The sequence below is a fragment of the Eptatretus burgeri genome, chromosome 9, assembly GCF_056783735.1.
Source record: "Eptatretus burgeri isolate ZD-2024b chromosome 9, Ebu_testis_v1, whole genome shotgun sequence".
In the NCBI taxonomy this organism is placed as follows: Eukaryota; Metazoa; Chordata; class Myxini; order Myxiniformes; family Myxinidae; genus Eptatretus; species Eptatretus burgeri.
Window position 1 is genome coordinate 83,143,038 of NC_140969.1, and position 18,401 is coordinate 83,161,438.

An 18,401-nucleotide genomic window follows, 5' to 3' on the forward strand; every position below is an offset into this window, starting at 1 on the left:
ATTGCATTCTGCTTTGATTTTCTTCTGCGATAGCAGAATCTTCAAGCTATCTTGTCCAATTTTGATTCACGACCTGGGTTATAAAGCATCATCCGTGCACTTCACAGACAACACATCGATGCGTGCAGCATCTGGTGGAGAGGCATTTAGCTGCTTATTCTGTCTGCCAATATTGGCTGATGGATGTTAAAAAGATCAGTTGGTGCAGGAATGTTATACATCAGTAATAATGCAACAAGTGGGCCAAATTTCAATTGAGGGTTATTGGCTGGTCCACTGGCTAAATTCTTAATTCATGCCTTAATGTGCTCAAAGGTAGAGGAAAAGCCATACATCAGTAATGACACAAGTGGACCAAAGTTATAATCAAATCCTGGTCAACAGTGTGTGTGTGTGTGTGTGTGTGTGTGTGTGTGTGTGTGTGTGTGTGTGTGTGTGTGTGTGTGTGTGTGTGTGTGTGTGTGTGTGTGTGTGTGTGTGTGTGTGTGTGTGTGTGTGTGTGTGTGGGGAGGGGGGGGGGAGTGTGGGGGTAAAATTAAGACTTTTTCAACTGTATTAAGGACCAGTGATATGGACAAGTGTTTGGCATATGGTGAGCCTTGAGCGGTGTACATGTCTGTGCTTGTAGGCCCCCAACGGAGGCTTAATTTCTTTGTTGGTCTCGCCCCAAAAGGGATGCAAGACTATTGCAATGCCCGTCTTGTGTCTGTGTGTGTCCACATCTGTTTTTCAAAGTGTATTTTCAAATGTTTTTCTCTGCAACCGCTTATCCGATCAATGCAAAACTTTAAACACACGAGGGACTCCCCATGGAGAATATTTTATTGCAAACTCTGATGTCATAGGTCACATGGTATGGCAGCCATATTGGATTAAAGGCAAAATTTTGGACATTTTCTCCGAAACCACACAATGGAAAAAAAATTTGAAACTTGTCATGCGTCATCAACTCCCCATGGGGTATGTAGAGTGATAACGATGAAGTCATCAGTGAAGTGGTATTCCAGCCATAATTGGTTGAATTGAAATCTTTATCCAAAAAAATATGAAACTTCTATCTGATTTATGACCCACAATGTGAGTGAAGAATTAAATTTATGACGTTAATAACGCGTGCCAAGAAACTATGTGACAGTGCACGGATGATACAAGCGTTTGGGCCATAATAATAGCGTGTTCAGTTAACACTGGTATTTTTGCTCAGAATGAACGCGCGAGGTGAGACTATACACTGTACGAGTGCCATTCTAGTTGTATTAAGTTTTGTTTTATAATCAATTTGTCTGTCCATCCAGGATTTTGTGCAGTCTGTGCTTGTCTAATTAATGAAATAATTTAGTTGTTTCTAAGGACTGCGTGTACACCTCATGATTCCCATCATTTTGGCACGCTGACATTTGGGTTTAAATGAGACACCTGGAGGAATCCTGTTTTATAACTGCCGTGTGAAGGGAAATGAAACAAGTGATCTGCTCGGTCATTGGTTCATGCAAATTATAAATCGCTTGGTTTAATCCTCGAAACATTAGTTTCAATGAGGTCGGTTTTTGCCTTAAAGCGAAAAAGCACTTTTCAGTTGGAGGCATCCACACAACTATTTGTATTTTTTTTTCTTTCATAATGGAATAAAGCATTTTTCCCATTAATCAGTTTTTTTTTTAAGTTCTCGTCAAAAAGTAAAGGTAAGTGTGCCTTTTCCTGCCAACCTATCGTGACGTCCACGGGACTTGAACAGTCCCACCAACGTAGAATGAGCCGAAACGATTGAGGCGGTTTATTTTTTATAACCCAAAGATAGCGGTTTTAATCGCTCCACAGCAAACGGGACGAGGAAGGTGGCACGAGTCGCTTTTCACCGAGTTAATAATGTTTATTTCTCTAACCAGAAATAATAATAAGACTCGGCAAGAGGAGGGATCCGAGGCGATTCGACGGGATGGTGATGTGGGTTCGGGCGTGGGGAAAACACAAACAATTCCAATGGATATACAAATCTCAAACCCTCTAAGGCGCCAGGTACACACACACACACACACACACACACACACACACACACACACACACACACACACACACACACACACACACACACACACACACAACGTAGCTGGTCCTGGTGGTCAGGCTGGCCCGTGGTGTAGAAGCAACAGTCCCTGGATTGGCGCCGGACGAGCTGGCGTTGCGCTCGTCAGGGGCAGGAGACACCGTGGTGCTGTCGACCTCATGGTGTCGGCCCAAGTCCGCTCACAGCTGCCAGGGAGCCAGTTCTGGCGCCAAGATGCGAGCAGGAGAGGGAGGCAGGTCCGCCCGCCGTTCGGCCCCGTACTCCGAGCCAGCAGAACCCCAGAGCCAACCGAGGTGAGGCACGAGGCACAGCAAGACCACAAGACACGACGAATCAAGGAACGAACCGGTGCAATAAGAGAGCACGCTCCGAGACCCACAGCCTCGACAAGACGGTTTCTTTTTATGACTCCTCTTCTTTTTTCTTCTTTTCCCGAACAGAACGTTTTTATACTCGAGTCCTCGTCACTTCCAATCGAGCCGTTTTATTGGCCCTCCGCCGTCGCCTTCCGCCAATCGTGATCACGGGGTGGAGCCATCCGCAGCACTGTCCTGTTACGTCACGGCAAGCCTACAGGGAATACTAAAAGGGTTTACGCAGACACACTTACCCTATCCCGTCTCCCTATCTAATTACGTGACAATTATCATTTCCCCCTTAAAGAAATGGACATTTACCAGACAACTTATGACCACTGAATTGCTACTTATTACATCGAGATCCTGGTAAACTCGAACAGCATGGCATACCGAATTAAACATCCTAATTACACTTTGAATGCATACCCCCCCCCCCTCAGACGTAACACTGCCCCCTCCTCTGGTACCGCAGCTCCTGCAAGGTATATCACAGGCGCTACCGTACCAGCCTTAACACTTACTGACTCACACCTAATTAACCTAACGAAATAAAGTAGGAGGGGCAATGGGCAGCGAGCCGCAGCTAATTTACCTATCCTGCCTAATGTACTACCCGCTTATGGCCTTATCCTCGCCGAAACAATCATTCATTTTTTTTATTTAATCACATGAGAGCACTGAGCGAAGTTGAACTCCATCCTCTGGATCATCGCTCCTGTCCAACACTCTTCCAGTGATCTGGGGAGGGGAAACAAAAGGTTCCACAAAAACACAACACTTATACTTTACATTCCTACTCTAAGCCTCAACGACACTATTCACGGGATATTTACACTTGACCGCGTCCCCCAGTGGATGCTAATAGACCCAGCGTTACCTGGGGAGCCAATTTTCAAATTTGCTTGCCCCAAAATTATGCGGACATCATGCCCTTGCTGCACATTTCAAGTTGTGCGGGATCGAGTGGGACTCACACATCTTCACAACACTCACACCATGGTCATCATCACATTTCTAGGTCATGGTCCCCATTTTAATGATGCAGGCTGAATCCCGTCATGGCCGTGGGGTGGGTTCCCACAAGATGATGGGGGCATCTCAGGTGCAACCATGCCCACAGGTAAGCTTTAGTCCAACCCAGACGTTTCTCCGCCCCGCTCCCTTTGATTCCCACCCCCCTGGTAGCCATCAGCTCTAACCCCGTACAACACACTGGAAGGGGTCTCACTGGCTCCTCTGGCCTTCCTGGGTCGCCAAGGTCCAACCCGCCTTGGTCGCCCAACCAGACCCTCTCCCAGTTGCCTCCAGACACTGTCACCATTAGCCACCAGGGGTGAATCTCCTTGAAGGGGGTCGCAATTCCCGCTCACCGTGAGTCTCAGCAATCCCTGTGGACAAGCACATCATCCCCACCCATAAAACCCACATGACTCCCCCCACCGCATCGGCCTTACATGTGACACCTGCATTTCTAACACTTCACCGACCATGACCTTCCCTGTTACCACACCATGTCCAATAGAAAAAAAAATCAATGTGTGCATCATACAATTCACTTCTTAACTTGAAACAACTCGCACAGCACTTCTCACCCGATCCATGCACCAGCCATTGGACAGCCACTCGTGCCCGCTTTGTTACCAATTACCCACTGTCCCGATTGTCACTCTAAAACCCAGCAGAACTTACAAACCCATGCCAATTTTCCCACAATTCACTTTTTTCACCAAAGGAGGCACTTCGCCACAATCTCAGCAGCCGAGCATGGCCCTATATGCTCAGCCCGATCTAGTCTCCCCGACCCCCGACAGTGATTTCCGGACTCGACCTATGTAAGGGCACCTCGGATAGACCTGGCGGTTCAGCAGGAGGATTCATCCTCTCCGGGCTTGAAAGTCTATTGGAGGGTCCCTCCATCGCCGGGTACCGGCAATATCGTTGCACGTGTCCTCTTCGCCCGCACCGGAAACAACTCCCCATAAAAGGCCCCCGTGGGTATCTGTGTAATGTCTCTTCCGGTTCCGGATCCCCTCGGCCATAATCAAATTGCTCTATTGGCTGGGCTGGACCCCGCCACTTTGGCGCACCAACTACCGAATTACCCCTTATCAAACTTGACAGTTTCTGGCAAATTTCCTGAAACATTTGGGTAATGCCAATTTCTCCCAGCCCCCCTCCCTGATCCCGAATCTCCGCCTGTCGGATCGTCACCGATGGCCTCTCGGGCACCCGACCCGGCCGACTCCACGAGGCCAGCCTGGCCGCGCACTCGGCCGCTCGGTGCACGGTGGGTGGATCCTGTAGCTCCACTAGCGCTCGGACCTCAGGGTCAGGAAGAGCAGCTAAAAATTTCTCGAGTGCCAGTCTGTCCCACGCCTCCACTGTTAGGTCCCGATACGCGATCCTAACTGATTGGTAAATCTCCTGTGCCAGCTCCTGCACTGTCTCGCCCGACTTTAATCTGCGGTGCTGGAGCTGGGCCCACACCAGATCACAGCTTGCCGCGAACCCAAACCGACGGCTCAACGCCTCGCAAATGTGGGAGCTGGTCAACATCCCTCCGCGATCACGTTTAACACATCTGCGGCTGGTCCCCGCAACGTTGCCACCAAATTCCCTGTACGTTCCTGCTCATTCCACCTGTTTAGTCAGGAAATGCACTCAAATTGCGTCAGAAAAGCTTCAACGCTCCCTGACCCGTCAAAATTTACCAGGGGGATCACTTTTCCGGTGGCCCGCTTCCCAGTTTCTCCCTTGTCCGAATCCAGCCCAGGGATCAAACACCCTTGTGGCTGCGTATCCAATTTCGGAGCCCACTGTGGCCAAAGATGTTTTGTGGTGAGGGTCTCATGGGTCAATTTTGCCTCCTGTTCCAAACGTTGAATGGACCGATTCACCTCTTCCCGCAGGATCTTCTGGGCCCGCACAACCTCCTCCAAGGCTCCGTCGCGAGTTTGTAGCTGCTCCTCAACCAACCCGGACACTCTACTTACAAAAGACGGCTCTACCAGGCCTTTATCCAAGTCTTCATCTTGGCTCATAATTTTATCTTGTTCGTCCAAACGAGCCTCCAATCCTTTTACCTCCTCCGCCAAATTCATCCCTTGCTTCCTCAGCTCTCCCCACTCTTCTACTTGCAGCTGCATACGAGCATCCACACAGGCACGATGACGTTCCAGGCCTTCATCCACTTTATCAACCTGAATGTTCGTTGCATCAATTTTATCTACGAATTTTTTTCGTATATTTTCCCCCTCCAATGTAATTTCTACTTTTGTTTCCTCCAATCTATCCTCGAATTTACTTTGTATTTCCCCCAATTGAACATCCACACACTCCTGCATCTCAGTTTTCATTTTCTCCATCTTTTCCCCCCAATTCATCCCTCATTAAATCAATCCGTGCACCCAACTGTTCCCCCATTACCCCCAATTGATCTGTCATTTCTGCCCTCTGTGTCACGAATTGATTTGCCATTTGTGCCGTCATTTCTGCCCTCTGTGTCACGAATTGATTTGCCATTTGTGCCATCATTTCTGCCCCCTGTGCTGTAATTTCACTCATTAAACGTTCCATCATTGTCCAGATCGACATCGCGCCGGTTTCCGATGCTGCCGGCTCCGTTACGGGCGATGAAGCACGGTCCACGCTCGGAATGGGGGAGGTTCCAATCCTACCCCCGTCTCTCCCTTCTTCCCCCGACTCACTGCCAAACACGTGGCCTTCCTCCTCAAACATCTGCACATCCGCCATGGTGCAGAAATCCCGTTTGCCGCAAATTAAATTTAATTTGAAAACTCCCGCCAAAATTTTCCCACGCTCGCGCGCTTTTCTGTAGTAATTTTATATTCCAATTCGTGGCGAGATTTTAATCCTGGTATATTCTCCCGATACCAAATATAATTTAGAGGGGTTCGAACATCCCACTCCTGACACCAATGTGACGTCCACGGGACTTGAACAGTCCCGCCAACGTAGAATGAGCCGAAACGATGGAGGTGGTTTATTTTTTATAACCCAAAGATAGCGGTTTTAATCGCTCCACAGCAAACGGGACGAGGAAGGTGGCACGAGTCGCTTTTCACTGAGTTAATAATGTTTATTTCTCTAACCAGAAATAATAATAAGACTCGGGAAGAGGAGGGATCCGGGGCGATTCGACGGGATGGTGGTGTGGGTTCGGGCGTGGGGAAAACACAAACAATTCCAATGGATATACAAATCTCAAACCCTCTAAAGGCGCCAGGTACACACACACACACACACACACACACACACACACACACACACACACACACACACACACACACACACACACACACACACACACACACACACACACGCACGCACACGCACACGCACACGCACACGCACGCACACGCACGCACACGCACACGCACACACACACACGCACACACACACACCGTAGCTGGTCCTGGTGGTCAGGCTGGCCCGTGGTGTAGACGCAACAGTCCCTGGATTGGCGCCGGACGAGCTAGCGTTGCGCTTGTCAGGGGCAGGAGACACCGTGGTGCTGTCGACCTCATGGTGTCGGCCCAAGTCCGCTCACAGCTGCCAGGGAGCCAGTTCTGGCGTCAAGATGCGAGCAGGAGAGGGAGGCAGGTCCGTCCGCCGTTCGGCCCCGTACTCCGAGCCAGCAGAACCCCAGAGCCAACCGAGGTGAGGCACGAGGTACAGCAAGACCATGAGACACGACGAATCGAGGAACGAACCAGCGCAATAAGAGAGCATGCTCCGAGACCCACAGCCTCGACAAGACGGTTTCTTTTTATGACTCCTCTTCTTTTTTCTTCTTTTCCCGAACAGAACCTTTTTATACTCGAGTCCTCGTCACTTCCAATCGAGCCGTTTTATTGGCCCTCCGCCGTTGCCTTCCGCCAATCGTGATCACGGGGCGGAGCCATCCGCAGCACTGTCCTGTTACGTCACGGCAAGCCTCCAGGGAATACTAAAAGGGTTTCCGCAGACACACTTACCCTATCCCGTCTCCCTATCTAATTACGTGACAATTATCATTTCCCCCTTAAAGAAATGGACATTTACTAGACAACTTATCACCACTGAATTGCTACTTATTACATCGAGATCCTGGTAAACTCGAACAGCATGGCATACCGAATTAAACATCCTAATTACCCTTTGAATGCATACCCCCCCCCCCCCCTCAGACGTAACACTATGTTACAACACTGGCCATCATTTTAAGAGAAGGAAGCAGTTTGAGAATTCCCCCATAGCCGCTTGTTGAAGTGATTGTAACATGTACAGCTGGATATTTGATGACGACATGAAAGGAGACAAATATAACGTGTGCACAAGATCACAAAACGGCTACATAGTAAAATCCCTGGACATCATGCAGTTCTTTACCACCACCAACCCCCTCCCCCCTCACCCCCCATCCCACCCCACAAGGAAGCATGCATCAAGAAAAATGGGATGTATTATTATTAGTTTAATTGAGTAACTTTCTGTAACCTGATGTATCACTTTCGCAGCGACATTAATTAACTCCTGTATGACAGGTGAACCCATCCTTTAAGTTTCCATGCTTCACAGACCCAATCACTGAAACTTTGGATGGTAAAGGAATTGTCAACAGTGTAAGATGTACATCTTGATCCTGCCACACTCATGCTTTAACTGCCTCCCACCACTACCCACAAAATATTTGAGAACTTCATATTGCCGTGCAGGTCTTCCTCCCCTGCTGGGCAGAAATTTGTACCTGGGGAAAAAAAGCACTTTCTCTGTAACCTTATTTAATACAATTGCATCTGGACCACCTCTGTAAAAAAACCAAAACACACACACACTAGGTGGGTTATGCTGTGGTATGCCCAAATTATGGATCTTTTAGATCACGTATCATTTTGGTGCATCACAGTAACGGCCACTGTGTAACATGCATCTGTGTGGTCTAGCTCTCACGAATGTGATCCACTTAAAAGCAAGGAAAATCACAGTAGCTCTTCAATTTTCAAACTGCAAAGACGGTAAATAGTGCTGTTTAACTGACAGCTATTTTGATTCAACGTCAATCGCGACAAAGAAAACCCAAATTTAAAACGCACTGCACATTGCTCCTGGTTTCAGTTACAAATGCATCGTGGGATATTTGAAAATCAAAACAAAGGAAACAATCTTGTGGGTAAAATCTTGAAAGTAAACAAATAATCAGGTTTATTGTAAATGGAGGAAAGAAGGGGAGCATCACACATTGGGCAACAAAAACTAAGAACAAACATGCAATCCCACAGCGGAGCCAACTCTACTTAGTGTAGTTGAACAGTTAACAAGCCGATGGTCTTGCATGCGGTTGTACGAAGGGAGTTGGGTGAAGGAGAAATTTGTGGAGGTAATGAGGGTGCGAGGATGGAAGAGAAAAGCACAAAGGGATTATTGAGCTTGTTGGTAGAAATAGCGGTGGGGGTGGGAGGAGAGGAGTTCTGTGGATGAAATTATATTGCCTGGAAGCGGTTGCAGTTTAACCCAAAACCGAAAATAAAAAAAATCCTTGCCTATACACACACAAAATGCCAAAACGAGCCTCGATGGTTCAAAGTGGGAGCCAAAATATGAATGGGACGTGGCCTGAGCCGCAAACAGCCGGTGGCAAACCTTCAATTCCAAAGCAGCAATTCATTGGAACGCAGTGCCGAGTCCACAATTACGAAGTGAGGTTTGCTGCCAGTCTACCAAAATAAGTGTGGAACAAAAATCGAGCCTGACCTTCGTCCGGCATCCACACGTGGTACAAGGTTCAGTGCTACAAAGATGTGCATCAAAGATGACCTTGCAACAGCCTGACCTATCCTTGCTCCCCACCTTGTCTTGAAGAGTGCCATATTGGAAAAAAAAAAAAACATTCCAATGGGAATTCTCGTATTTAAGAACAAAAAAAGCCCACAACTCAGCAGCCATGCCGTGCCCGTCGATGTACTTCAAGCACTTGACTCACTCGGCATCATCCGTGGGACTTCCATGCGAGTCTGCAGATGGGGACCGCCTTCTAAAAATATTAAATAAAAGAAGAAAACACCGTCACAACAACACAGCTCTGATAAGCCAATGTCCATTGTCAGCAATTGACGTGGGAAAACAAAGCCCAACAGAAAAAAAAGAAAGAAAGAAAGCAAATGGAAGATTTAGTCAAAACTCAAAAGATAAGATTTAAACAGGACTCGGTTGCATTAAACTGCTTTGTTTTGCATGACATGAAGGCTTGACCCATCACAGGGATTTTGATTAACTATGTGAATGGTGAAATGGACATGAAAATGGAAGTGAATACACTTCCCCCAACTTCAGTGGCTGTGTTTGTCTCATCTAACAGTCCTGTGTTGTGTCCTGTGTATTTGTCTGGATGTACATGTGTGTGTGGCAGCTCCACTGCAAGCCTTTGATCCTGATTAAAAAAAAAACCCCTCAAGGATTAAACAGTCCAAAACAAAGAGGAGGTTTCGTACAAGAAAGTGCTGCCAATCAGCTCACTCACCCTCGAGACGATGTGGCCTTGCGTGGTGATGGTGAATGTGAGCGGGAACCTGAGCGGGAACGATCGCGTGGCGAATCGGAACGGGAATGAGAACGAGATCGAGAGCGAGAGCGGGATCGAGATCGAGATCGAGAGTTGGTGCGCGAGCGGTGGCGGGAACGAGACCGAGAGTGGCGTGGACTACGAGAACGCCGCCTCGAATCTGACCTGGAGTGGTGAGGGAAAGGGAAAGGTCGGACATGTTACAAGTCAATGACACATGCCCGGGAAAATAAACACTGTTTCAAAGGTATGCTAACTACCCAAGCATATAAATAAAGGACATTTCAAGGGTCTTTCCACATTAACACAGAAAATGGTAATTTTGCCTTTCCGTTTCAAATCCTCAAGATACGTGGTATGCTGAAAGGCGTTTTTGAACCATTTTAGGATTGTTGTGAAAGTGGTTCTTGAGATATGACCTTTCCACAATGACTGCATTACTCCCCACTCTCAGAACACATTGGATCTGGAGAGTTTAATGTGACTTTTGGAAAGCTTCGAAGCTTTAATCTTTTAAACTACACTCGGTGGTATAATGGTTAGAGCGTCGATTTCGAGTTTTGGAGATCGGCGGTTCGAACCCAGTCCGAGTCACACCAAAAAAGACTTTACAACCATAGGTTGAAGGGCCTAATGGCTTCTTCCTGCACTGAGGGTCCTTGTAAGGGAACTTTTATCATTATTAGGGTAACTAGTCAAATGGACTGGGTAACCAATTGTTTTTCTTCTGTTTATTTATTGTTTCATATTTATTATTTTTCTTTTTCCGCCGGCATTTTGCGGGTTCTTTCGCTTTAAAAATCATTTTCGCAGGAACGCTAAGTCCGAGCAACACGAAATTTTCACGATAGTATGTATATTGTTACGGTTGTGGAAATTCGCATTACACCACCAAGAGTCCTCTGGTGAGATATCTCGATAAGTCCATGTGTAGTGAGCCCACACCCGTTGTATAGAGGGAATTTATGTGATCCATTCGGGCTGCGATCCTTCAGTTAGTCGTTTTTCTTTCTCTATTATTAATTTGAACAAGAACAAAACAAACCAACGCCGCTTGTGGGTTTTTCCCGACATTTTTCCCCGTTCTTGGTGTGAAGGAAGGGGGGAGGGCAGCTCGCCGCCGATTGGTGGATGAACAGCGTGAGGCGGTCGGGGTGAGGGAACGCCCCTTTTCGGGAACCTTCTCGAAGGAAGGTGGAGCCGAAAACGTGGCGGGGCGAAGAGCAGAGCCGGCCCCTACAAAAGGGACGAACGAGTTGGTCTTCAGTTTTTTGGGTTGGTTCGAAGTTCAGTGTTAGTTGGTCTTCAGTTGGTTTGAGTTCGGAGTGAGCCTTCTGGTTCTTCGCGAGCTCGTTGTTCCTGCCTTGTTCTGCGATCCTCGCGCGAGCCCTGGGACCCCGTGCGCAAGCGCGGGAAGTAGCACCGAACGAGCCCCGTCCGTTCCACCAAAAAACCCCGTCCGAGCTGTCGGGCGGACGACGCGAGCTACACGTGGGACGAGCTCGGTGCTTGTCTTCATGGAGTCCGTGCAATGGATTAGTTAGAGGGATTTTAGTCAGATTTAGGATGGGAAATGGATTTTAGAGCTTTGGATTTGGGAGACAGAGACAGACTTGTGGATGTGTTGAGGGGACGTAGCTTAGCTACGTAGTGTTAAAAGGAACGTGCTGTAGATAGTAAGGGACGACGTGGGAGCATGAGGTAGTTAGGGGATGTAGTGAACAGGATGGCAGGATTCAGCGGTGTGGGTTGTGAAGTGGAAACATGTGCCTGGTGAGTGAGGCCAGCGGGTCTGTGTGAATGAAGCGAATGGGGAATGCATGGTGCGATGAGTGATTGGGGGGAGGAGTGATTCCCGCCCAAGGGACCCCAGGGTTAGTGTAGAGCGAGATAGCTGGTTTAGACAAATTGGAAAATGGAAGTCGTTTCGCTGTTGGTGTGAGTGTAGGCTCGATACCTGTTTGGAGGGGTGCAGGAGCCCTGTTGACGGGCTGGGAGCGTGGCTGCAAAAGGTGAGTATCGCTGAGTGGGTAGGTGGGCTAGGTGGCCGCGGTAGGCCAAGGGCCCATGGGGGGCCAGGATAGCGTAGTGGGCACGGGTGCGCCCGCATGATACGGGGGCCCGGGGCGCCATTAGCCGCGTGGGTAGTGTTGTGGACACGGGTGACCCTCGGAAAGGGGCCCGGGAAACCAGCCTGCCACGTGAGCGTTTCAGGGGAGTCGCCATAGAGAGCACTCCCCGGTGTTTAGGGAGCTGGTAGACTCAGAGGCGGTGTAGTGCCCAGGGGTGCCATTGTTAGAGAATCGGCAGAGAGTAGTTCCTACCAAGGGAGCCACGCGTCCCAGCCACGAAACCGTGTGAGGGCACGGGCGGAAAATTGGGGGGCATGGCCCGAAATTTGAAAGGACACCAACACAGGCGATGGGAATCTGGGTTGATAGAACCAATAGTTTAAGCGAGAGGCGCTTGTTGAAAGCCCCGGGGTAGTTTAAGTGATAATGGTTAGGGTAGATTAGGAAGTGTACCCCTCCGCACCATCCATCCTTTCACTCTCGTTGTGGGCCGCTGGACCCACTTTTGGTTAAAGATCGCTGAAGTCTGGGGAGGCCATCCTGAGGCTTGAGTTGGGCCTCGACACAGGACGCTAGCTCTTCCTCATTCCCCTCCAGGAAGGGAACGTAGGGGTTGGGAGTAGGCTCGGAGACGATAGGTTAGCCGAACAAAGACGATAAAGTGGGTTAGGGGATGAATTATAGTGGGGAAGAGTAAAAATAAAAAAAATAAAAAAATAAGTTGGGGCTAAATTGGGTTTTACAAATTAAGGGTGTGGGTATGGATAGTGACAGGCAAAGGCGATAGGTTGGGAGGGAGACAGTAGGTAGGTCCGAGCCCGCCTTCTGAGTGGCCAGCACCACCGCACTCCCTCCACCAACCTCCACTGAAAGGCAAAGTGCCGGCCACTCCATCGTCTGCAGCTTCGCTGCAAGGCCTGTGCCGGTTGACCGTCTGCCGGCTGTTTTGCTGCGAGGCCTGTACCGGCTGGATCGTCTGCAGGTGCTTTCTGCAAGGCCTGTGCCGGTCGGATCGTCCGCCGGCTGTGTTCGCCTGTGGTGGCATTGTTTTGCCATGCCTTGCCTGCCCACCTTTGCCATCCATGCCTGCTGCCCTCATCTACTTTTTGCCCCCGTTCTGTTTTGATTTGCCCCCCTTGTTCATTGCCATGTGCGCCAGGATCGTTGCGCAGTTTGCGAGGACTGTCCTGTTGGCAGCTACAACACGGGCCTGCAGTGGCAGCCCGTGCATCGGTTTTCTTTTGACTTTTTCTGCCTGCAGAGTCCATTGATCCTGGGCAATGGAATAGTGTAAATTATAAGGTTAAGATGTACTGTAAATATGAGTGCGCCCCCGGCATGTATGTGTTAGCGCGGGCAAGTTTATTTAAGTCGTCTGTATGAATGGGTTTGTTTAGTTAGTTACTCAGCCCTCAGGTTATTTATTTTGGGGACACGAATACACTGAATGTCGCACTCAGGGATCCGAAGGTAAAACGTACTCGGGGAGAACTACACATGATGGCACACGAGAATTTGATGACTCGCGACGAGTCTGCAAAAAAGGGAGGGGGTAGTGTTACGGTTGTGGAAATTCGCATTACACCATAAAGAGTCCTCAGGTGAGATATCTCGATAAGTCCATGTGTAGTTAGCCCACACCCGTTGTATAGAGGGAATTTATGTGATCCATTCGGGCTGCGATCCTTCAGTTAGTCGTTTTTCTTTCTCTATTATTAATTTGAACAAGAACAAAACAAACGACGCTTGTGGGTTTTCCCGCCATTTTTCTCCGCGCTTGGTGTGAAGGAAGGGGGAGGGCAGCTCGCCGCCGATTGGTGGATGAACAGCGTGAGGCGGTCAGGGTGAGAGAACGCCCCTTTTCGGGAACCTTCTCGAAGGAAGGTGGAGCCGAAAATGGGGCGGGGCGAAGGGCGGAGCCGGCCCCTCCAAAAGGGACGAACGAGTTGGTCTTCAGTTTTTTGGGTTGGTTCGAAGTTCAGTGTTGGTTGGTCTTCAGTTGGTTTGAGTTCGGAGTGAGCCTTCTGGTTCTTCACGAGCTCGTTGTTCCTGCCTTGTTCTGCGATCCTCGCGCGAGCCCTGGGACCCCGTGCGCGAGTGCGGGAAGTAGCGCCGAACGAGCCCCGTCCGTTCCCCCAAAAAACCCCGTCCGAGCTGTCGGGCGGACGACGTGAGCTACGCGTGGGACGAGCTCGGTGCGCCATGCCAGGAGGAGACAAAGGAGGGACTCGAGGCTGCGGTCCCGCAAGGCTGGACGACGCACCCAGGGAAGTCGCGACTTCCTTTTATTTTGGGGTTTTGTGTAAATGTCTGTGGGTGGCGCCAGTCTTGTAAGTAGAAACTGTGTAAGTGTTGCCGTGTGTAAATAATTCCTTTTTATTCGGTTTTAACTCTTTCATTGCTTTTATTGGTTTAACTGTTATATGTGCATTTTTGTATGGCTGTATATACGTGCTTGCTTTGTGTCTGTGTGTGTGAATAAAGTGCTGCTTGTTGAACTGTTTCCCGCTTCGCTTCGTCTTTTCCTTTTATTGAAACTCCATCTTGCATCACGTAAGGGATTCGATAGTGGGTTTAAAACGCCCGGTAATTAATCGGAACCGTCAAGGCCGACGATAACTCCACTCGGTTATCCCTGTAATACGGAACGGACCGCTTAAGCGGTTCGTGTCTGGAGTCGGCCTGTGGCGTGGTACGATCGCCCGGTCGACCACTCGCGCAGATACTTAGGTCGGTCGAATTTGGCGAGCAACCCTATCCTGTGCGGGTGGGCAATTGGCACGATTGTGGTGAGGTTAAACCCCCACCCGTGACTGGCTCCGGGCGATAGTTCCCAGAGGGTCACGACTGAATTGTCCGTCCGGTGGGCGACGTGTCGCGATTCGAGTTACGTGGCCGATCGCACGCCGGCGGGAGCGAATTCGCAACAATATTTTTTGATAGCATACTCAATTGATAATTGTGATGTCATAGGTCACGTGGTACGGGCGCCATCTTGAAAAAACCGATAAACTTTGGACCTCTGTATCTCTGAAATGGTGCAATGGAAAAAAATTTAGCTTCATACGTTTTAATGAACTTCCAATGATGAAGAGGGGTGATTTTTCATGACGTCATCGGTGAAGCGGTATCCCGGTGAAAATTCGTCAAGTACAACGCTGCATGGGAAAAATCTGAAATTTCTTCAGCATCATAGACACAATTCACCGTAGGAAAAAATATTGTGACGTCATAGAGAACTTGGTTCGGCATCCATCTTGTTTTGAATTTTTTTTTTTTACATCTTCTTCTCCAGAACGGTTGGACAAATTGAGGTGAAACTTTACACACACATTCCCCATGACGTCTTTTTTTCAAGTTTGTTAATTTCTTATTGATAGGTCACATGGTTTGGTGGCCATCTTGAATTTACCCTAAAACCTTCAAACATCTCCAGAACGGCTGGTCAGATCAAGGGGAAACTTCACATAAGTATTGCTCACGAGTAGTGAATATCTTCTTCTTCTTCTTCTTTCGGCTGCTCCCGTGAGGGGTCGCCACAGCGGATCATCCATATCATCCGCATAGTGATTTGGCACATGTTTTACACCGGATGCCCTTCCTGACGCAACCCTGGTCGCCTCTTACAACAAAGGGATCTGGTACACCTATTTTAACCGGGGTATAAACTGGTACTGTATATACGGCTGTATATTTTAACCGGGGTATAAACCAGTAAACTGGTACTCATTTCGCCGACCTCGGAAGGATGACAGGCTGAGTCAACCCCCTGGTGTTATACGACTTGTTATATATATATATATATATATATATATATATATATATATATATATATATATATATATATATATATATATATATATATATATATATACATACATATATATTCAGTGGCCCAACGGGTCTTGAACTCAGGACTTTTTGGGTCCCAAGCCGCTGCCCTAACCACTGCGCCAATACCAGGATATACGAGTAGTGAATATTGGTTTGTTAATTTCTAGTTGAGAGGTCGCATAGTTTGGCAGCCATGTTGGATTCAAGAAAAATATTAACTGTTTTCTCTGGCATCACATAACCTATCGAAGCGAAAATTTGCAGCTATCATCTTCCATTATGTTTGCATACATATTAAAACTTATGACGTCAAGTCACTTGGTTTGGCGGCCATCTTGGATAGAAAAACGCACCTGATCCGATTAACATGAAACTTCACACACGTATTCCACCACAGGATTGGAAGCAGAATGTAAATTTATGATGTCATAGGTCACATGGTTTGTCAGCCATCTTGGATTGAAAATTAATAAATTTAAAAAAACTTCTTCCTCCAGAACGGCTGGACAGATTGAGGCAAAATTGACACACTTTCCCCAAGACATCCTTTCACAAATTTGTTAATTTCTAATTGATAGGTCACATGGTTTGGTGGCCATATTGAATTTACCCTAAAACCTTCAAACATCTTCTCCAGAATGGCTGGTCAGATCAAGGGGAAACTTCACATACATATTGCACACCCTTAGGGAATATATGTTTGTTAATTTCTAATTGGTACGTCACATGGTTTGGCAGCCATGTTGGATGAAAGAAAAATATTAAATAATGTTTTCTCTGGAACCACATAACCTATCAAAGCGAAACTCGGCAACTGTAACCTACCACCATGCCTGCATATAGGGTAAAAATTGACGTCACAAGTCACATGGTTTGGCGGCCATCTTGGCTAGAAAAACGCACCTTTTCCGATTAACACAAAACTTCAAACACGTGTTTCACTCCACGATTGGAAGCAGAATATAATTTTATGATGTCATAGGTCACATGGTTCGTCAGCCACCTTGGATTGAAAATTAATAAATTTTAAAAAACTTCTTCTCCAGAACAGCTGGACAGATTGAGGCAAAAATTCACACACACTTTCCCCAAGACATCCTTTCACAAGTTTGTTAATTTCTAATTGATAGGTCACATGGTTTGGTGGCCATATTGAATTTACCCTAAAACCTTCAAACATCTTCTCCAGAACGGCTGGACAGATCAAGGGGAAACTTCACAAACATATTGCACACGAGCAGTGAATATAAGTTTGTTAATTTCTAATTGATAGGTCACATGGTTTGGCAGCCATGTTGGATTGAAGGATAATTATTAATTAATGTTTACTCTGGAACCGCTGCTTCTGTATATGCCAAACTTCACAACTATAATCTAGCCAACATGTGAAACGTGGGTTTAAAATTTCAACCCGATCAGCCACACGGTTTGGCAGCCAGAATTATTTAATTATTTGAATCTGAGAACTTTTAGATTTTTGTTTTTTTTCCCAGAAGGCTCAATTGGCTGCTCCTGAATGCGTTTGAGGGTACAGGAATCGCAAGTCAATTGATACCGACAATGTCCCCAGGAAAAAAGGGCGAACTGCATACGTAATAACTATATTTAACACTTTGTGCGACCCGGTTTGTAACTCGTCAGTCCCGCGCTGTCTCGAAGCAGGCCTGTATTTGTATCACTATTAAATTATGTTTTCTCTGGAACCACTTATCCTATCGAAGCGAAACTTTGCAACTATCATCTCCAGAAAGTCTGACATTGTATCAAAGGCGGACGTCTGGGTACCCGGTCATCACTACCAGCAGTTATAAAGTGGCACTTCTAGTTATTATTAGGGCACCCAGTCAAATGCACTGGGTAACCGATTGTTTTTCTTCTGTTTATTTCTTATTTTTCATTTTCCACCGGCAATTTGCGGGCTTTTTCGCTTTAAAAAACATCTTCTCAGGAACGGTAAGTCCGATCGACACGAAATTTTCACCATAGTATGTATCTTTTTTGATAGCAAACTTAATTGATAATTGTGACATCACAGGTCACGTGGTACGGGCGCCATCTTGAAAAAAAAAAAACGATAAATATTGGCCCTCTGTACAATTGGCAGCAGAATATAAATTTATAATGTCATAAATCACATGGTTCGTCAGCCATCTTGGATTGAAAATTAATAAATTTTAAAAATCTTCTCTAGAACGGCTGGACAGATTGAAGCAAACATTGACACACTTTCCCCAAGAAATCCTTTCACAAGTTTGTTAATTTCTCATTGATAGGTCACATGGTTTGGCGGCCATATTGAATTTACCCTAAAACCTAAAAACTTCTTCTCCAGAACGGCTGGTAAGATCAAGGGGAACTTCACATACGTATTGCTCACGAGTAGTGAATATAAGTTTGTTAATTTCTAATTGATAGGTCACATGGTTTGGCAGCCATGTTGGATTCAAGAAAAATATTAAATAGTTTTCTCTGGAACTGCTTAATCTATCAAAGAGAAAATTTGCAAGTAT

The 18,401-nt window shown here is 47.2% G+C and overlaps 1 protein-coding gene across 11 annotated transcripts in view; it reads right to left on the reverse strand.

The window, feature by feature from the left end:
- LOC147020469 (uncharacterized) overlaps nt 1–18,401 on the reverse strand; it is a 53,164-nt gene that overhangs the window by 11,690 nt on the left and 23,073 nt on the right. For 5 of the 11 annotated variants that reach the window (XM_085895814.1, XM_085895816.1, XM_085895817.1 and 2 more), the window contains 2 exons: nt 9,944–10,150; nt 9,407–9,457 (listed from right to left, as the gene is read on the reverse strand). In XM_085895814.1, the coding sequence (XP_085751940.1) occupies nt 9,407–9,457; nt 9,944–10,150 (258 nt within the window). Of the gene's footprint in view, nt 1–804; nt 3,813–8,590; nt 9,458–9,943; nt 10,151–18,401 lie in introns of those variants that run through there. The other 6 variants (XM_085895823.1, XM_085895824.1, XM_085895822.1 and 3 more) reach the window with 3 other exon arrangements.